The sequence below is a fragment of the Ascaphus truei genome, chromosome 8 (assembly GCF_040206685.1).
Source record: "Ascaphus truei isolate aAscTru1 chromosome 8, aAscTru1.hap1, whole genome shotgun sequence".
Taxonomy (NCBI): Eukaryota; Metazoa; Chordata; class Amphibia; order Anura; family Ascaphidae; genus Ascaphus; species Ascaphus truei.
In genome coordinates this window covers 41,232,489-41,237,903 of record NC_134490.1, presented here as the reverse complement: position 1 = coordinate 41,237,903, position 5,415 = coordinate 41,232,489, and the positions used below count along the sequence as shown (strand labels likewise).

General features: G+C 45.3%; 1 protein-coding gene across 1 annotated transcript; it reads left to right on the top strand.

Moving 5' to 3' along the window:
• Nucleotides 1-285: 285 nt before the first annotated feature.
• RPL36 (ribosomal protein L36) lies at nucleotides 286-5,211 on the top strand. The gene is made up of 4 exons (XM_075611649.1): nucleotides 286-440; nucleotides 2,472-2,565; nucleotides 4,110-4,244; nucleotides 5,066-5,211. Exons 2-4 carry the CDS (start codon nucleotides 2,473-2,475, stop codon nucleotides 5,153-5,155), a joined length of 318 nt encoding a protein of 105 aa, XP_075467764.1. The 5' UTR covers nucleotides 286-440; nucleotide 2,472; the 3' UTR covers nucleotides 5,156-5,211.
• The last annotated feature ends 204 nt before the right edge of the window (nucleotides 5,212-5,415 follow it).

Below are 5,415 nucleotides of genomic sequence, written 5' to 3'. Positions count from 1 at the left end.
ATTAGCTTGTAATGTCACCTGGATAAATACATTACGCTCTATAACATGATCTATATTTTACACCTATCAGTCACAGTGACATTATTTAGTTTGACTTTGTACAACCTGCGACATTATCTCAATTTTACACTATCTGCCTCAGTGACATAATATGTATTATGCTTGACATATTTCTATATAAATACACTGACTTCCCATCATTTTCACAGTTGTGGCTGACTTTTGGGCGTTTGCCAGAATAAAAGATGGCTGCCAATTACTTCACACTACAGATGACAGCTATGCTCTCTATGGTTAACTACACCAGACTAGAGTGGCTGCATCCCTCTTGCTCTCGTCACAAGCGTGTTCTCCTTCCTGGAGGACTCAGCTAAGCTATGAAATGAAACACTTCCGGGTTGGCTCCTTCCTTCCGGTGTATTCGCCATTAGAGAGAGCAGGTAAGCAATAGCGCGTCCCAAATTCTAATCCGCCTTCAATCTCCGCCATCCCAGATCCGAGGCGTAGAATATCCACGGGGGGTGTCGGAGGTGACCCGGAGGAACCAGGGTATGGTTTTATTTGCAAGGGGAGGCTCCGATATGCCGGGGTGCATTGGTGGTATATCTATGGGGGGATGTGAGGCCTCAGTCAGCGCGCAGGTCAATGCAACCAGATTTACATTGTAAACTTTTGGGGCATTTAATGCTGGGAATGTTAAAGCTGCTGCATATGTAGGGCCGGCTATAAAGTGTGTCGGCAATGCGCCATATAACCCCTCTACTGTTAACGGGGTGTGTGTGTGTGTGTGTGTGTGTGTGTGTGTGTATATATATATATATATATTCGCTGTAATTCACATGTTAATGTGCAATTAGACTGTAAGCTCCTCGTAGCAGGGACTCCTCTTCCTTAATGTCTAAAGCACTTATTCCCATGATCTGTTATTTATATTATCTATTATTTATTGGATTACCACATGTATTACTACTGTGAAGCGCTATGTACATTAATGGCGCTATATAAATAAAGACATACAATATGTATGTACATGCTTTTATCCATATATTGAGTTTGTGTATCTGGTATTGAGCATACGTACAGATGTGAGTGTCCGGATATTGTGCAGGTGTGTGCCTGTGCAGGTGTCTAAATATGAGTTTGTGCTTATTGCATTACTATATAAGACCCGGGCTATAGAGGGGTGGGGAGAGCGGAGGCGCGCTAATGCTGAGGCTCGCCTGCTTAAGTCAGCGCGATTCCACGGACTTGCAGGCGGGAGGTGGTTGGAGGCGGGGCAGTGACGTCGCTGGGCCAATCGCCCGCGACGCACTGACGTTAATGTCACGGCGCCGTGACGTTGACGCTGCTTAAGACTGATTGGATGTTTTCAGCCGATGGCGCGCTGAAAAACAGGTTGGCGCTCGGCTGAAAACTCCAAAGCCTCCGCACGCCTGCGGACGCTCGTGTGAGCCCCCTCTCAAGGCATCCTCATTTAGGATGCAGGGGCTCAGCGCGGAGCGTCCGCACGCCTCAGCGCTGCTTGTCCTTCTATGGACGCAGCCTAAGGCCTGGGCCATAGAGGGGTGGGGAGTTCCGAGTCGCACTGACGCTGAGGCTCGCCTGCTGAAATCTGGGCGATTTCATGCCCATACAGGCGAGCCAGCGTCCGCGATCGGAGGCGGGGGGAGACTTAGGGAGGAGGGGCAGTGACGTCGCTGGGCCAATCGCCCGCGACGCACCGACGTCACGGCGCCGTGACGTTGACGCAGCTCCACTCTCATTGGATGTTTTCAGCCGACAGCGCGCTGAAAAACAGCTTGGCGCTCGGCTGAAAACTCCAGCGCTTCCGCACGCCTGCGGAAGCTCACGCGAGCCCCCTCTCAAGGCATCCTCATTGAGGATGCAGGTACTCAGCACGGCCTGTCCGTCTATGGACTCGGCCTAAGAGATGAATATACATTCGCACATCCACGGTGAGCAGCCATTAAGTATTCAGATACCCATCAGACTGTTAATGAATACATTTTCAGATGTCCTCTTTTGACCACATACATTTATACGGTCGACATTTTAGGTGCTGGACCTCTTGCCACAGGTTGGGTTGGATCAGAGAGCAGGTGCTCCAAAGCCTCTTTATGGGGATCAAGCAGAGTGGATCTGGGGTGGGCAAAGGGAGACATCTCTATGGAGTGTTGGTAAGGGGAGGCTTGTAGCATTACCCATAGAGCTAGAACCATAGGTTCATGCCCTGATTGATGCTGGAGGGTCGGCGTCCTTTTACATTGAGTAATGGATCCATGGAACTGCTACCCACTAGAGGTGAGGGCGGTCACAATAATAGTTAAACACAAGGGTGTCCTATATAAGGGGGAAAGCCAGGGATCAAATGGGATCTGAAGTTGCACAGCACGTAATGGTATTTGGCTACTGTTGGTTTTTCTGCGTGTTGTATATGACGTTTGGAGGCTGATCAGTCTGTTTCTCTTCAGAATGGCTATCAGGTACCCCATGGCCGTGGGCCTTAACAAAGGCCACCGTGTCACCAAGAACATCAGCAAGCCCAGGCACTGCCGCAGGAGAGGGGTGAGTATGTGCTTCGCTGACAATCTTGTTATAGAACACTGCACGATTTTGTCTTTCTAGCTTTTGAAAATATAGCCCTGAAAAACACCTGCTAAATGTTAATGATTAAAGGAGCAGTTCAGTGAAGCAGGTCAAAAATTAGTGGTTTAAAAATTAGCATCTTCCTTAGATTTCTTCCCCCCCCCACTCCCTTAAAGTAATAGTTTTACTTATTGGTATCTTGTGATAAGAGAATGTTACGCTTTTCATCAAGCACTGGATTCCAGCATAACTGCTACTTCTGTTTATCTACTACCTCGGTGGTTTTCAACTTTATTTTGCCTAAAGAACCCAATTATTATATTGTGACATTCTGCAGAACCCCAACCCTCTCTAATAGTGTGTCTGAGATCAGATGCATTGTACATTTTCAAATGACCTGAAAAATGCAGGGACCACTTTAGGGATGCCTGGATAGGAACCCCTGTTGAAAAACACTGCTATACTAATCATGGGTTCATAATTACTTTGCACAGAGCTAACCATTTAAATCAGGCATTCAGAACTGGCAAAAAAACGTCACCAAGAGACGTCAGATAAAGGATGTACAAACCATGAAAAGCTTCGGTCAGCCATGGAAAGGTTAAGCTAAATTTGTTTAATGTTTTAAAGATATCGGTCAACTTGACCTATTTAAAGCTGCAGTTCAAGATGCCGTTTTTGAAAAATATATATATTTTCCCATTCAATATGTGCATCAATACAATCTGCACACTAACAAGTGATTAGCTAAGCTGCAGATAGATCCGTTCTCCTGTAATCGATCGCTTGCTCTGGGTTATTTAATTCAGTTCTTGCACAGCATTGTGGGCAATGTAGTCCTGGAATATGATTGACTGGGCAGTTACTAGATACAATTGGTGCACTGCTAGAGAGAGGGCAGGGCTCAAGAGCCAGCCTATCAGAAGGGGAAGGGGGCTGTCACTTTGGAAATGCTTCCGACATTAGAAACATTAAAAATGTCTTAAACATTATTATTTTTATTTTTTTAAATGCTACAAGTATTTTCTCATAGTACAGAAATGATTTATTAAAAAAAACACACGTAGGATATTGCTTGAACGGCTGCTTTAAACATGTCACTGTCCTTAGTTTAGGTTCGTCTTAGGACAGACCTGCTCTTACCCATACCCCTTGCAGGCCTTTCTGGCAGCACAAAGGTTAAGCACTCTTAAATGGTTGACTTGGGACATCTCACAGAAAAATAATCAATGCCAGATATTTTTAAGGGATCCCTCCAAAACGGATCTCATCAATATTTATCTGGAGGAGACTGGCTCTAACACTTTCAGTGCCGAAGTGTCAGTGACAAAGACCACTTGTATAGTAGTCAGATACTCCCCATCGAAACATCAGAAAGGGAAGTGGGACCCTGGTGTTTGATACAGAAAGCATAAGAGCAGAGGAAAAGGCACAATGAGGAGTGAAAGGGATAACAGCCCCAGTGCCATTCATTGCATGTCATTGGGGTGTACTGACTTAATATCTCTTCCTCTTCCTCTTAGCGCCTGACCAAACATACCAAGTTTGTCCGAGACATGATCCGCGAGGTGTGCGGCTTCGCTCCCTACGAGAGGCGCGCCATGGAATTGCTGAAGGTGTCAAAGGACAAGAGAGCGCTCAAGTTCATCAAGAAGAGGGTAAGTGTGGTGTGTACTGAACCCTGTTCACTGTCGGGCCTGCAGTACTTTAAATGACTCTGGCATGAGTAGGATTAAAAGCAGAGCTTTCATATCCTATTTTCAACCTATATACTTATCTAGCTCTTAACTTGCATTTTTCAATAGATATTTTCTTGTATAGTGCTTACATTCTGCAGGCACAATGAGTCTGTGCCTCAGGGAGGTGAAGGAACTTGCACAAGCTCATATGAAGAGGACACTGGGAATTTAACCAGACTTGAACACTTGAAAGGAAGTGAATGGCCACTGAGCTACAGCTTCAGACAAAATCGGCAGACCGTTGTCCTATATGGAACGTAGATCCTGCCCTCCCCATCCTTTTTAATGCATGATTTGAATCAACAGGATGTCTCCATCCTCCCTCACAAAACGTAAAAGTAAGATCAATATTAGTTACTTTAAAAAAAAAACCCACCACATTTACAAAGGCCCAGAGCCTCTAGTAGATCATCCACATGGCAGCTCCCAATGTTTATTATGACTTGTCTCGTCTTGTGACCCCTGTGGACTTCTCATCAGAGGTACTCTGGTTAAGACCCTTATTAGAGAAACAATCTTTGCATGGAAAACAGCTCTGTACTGGAGGTGGAGCAAGTGAGAATAAACATCAGTTGGCCATATGAACACGACTGAATGCTTTGGGCCTTTATAAGTAAAACCAAACACAGCTAGGAAAGAAAGTTGATGATCTGTTTTGAGGGGCATCACATTTGATCACCTTTTTAATCTCCCCACATTGAAGTGCCCCCGTCCTAATGTTCCCCCACTTCTCTCCACAGATTGGCACTCACATCCGTGCCAAGAGAAAGAGGGAAGAGCTGAGCAATGTCCTGGCAGCCATGAGGAAAGCTGCAGCCAAGAAGGATTAAGATGTAAAAAAAAAAAAAATCAATCCTGCAACAAAATAAATATTTTCAAGAAAGAACCCCCACAATTGTCAGTGTGCATCTTATCTCACAGGGAAGAAGCCAGTTACAATAAGCCAGTGAGCCTGACGGGCAGTGGGGAAATAATGTAAACACTGGAAAGAGAATAACTAAAGTCTAGCAATTTATGATCCTAGGTAGCATGGGGGGTGGGGTGGAGAGATCACACAAACATATTTGATACATATTTTGTATGGTGACTA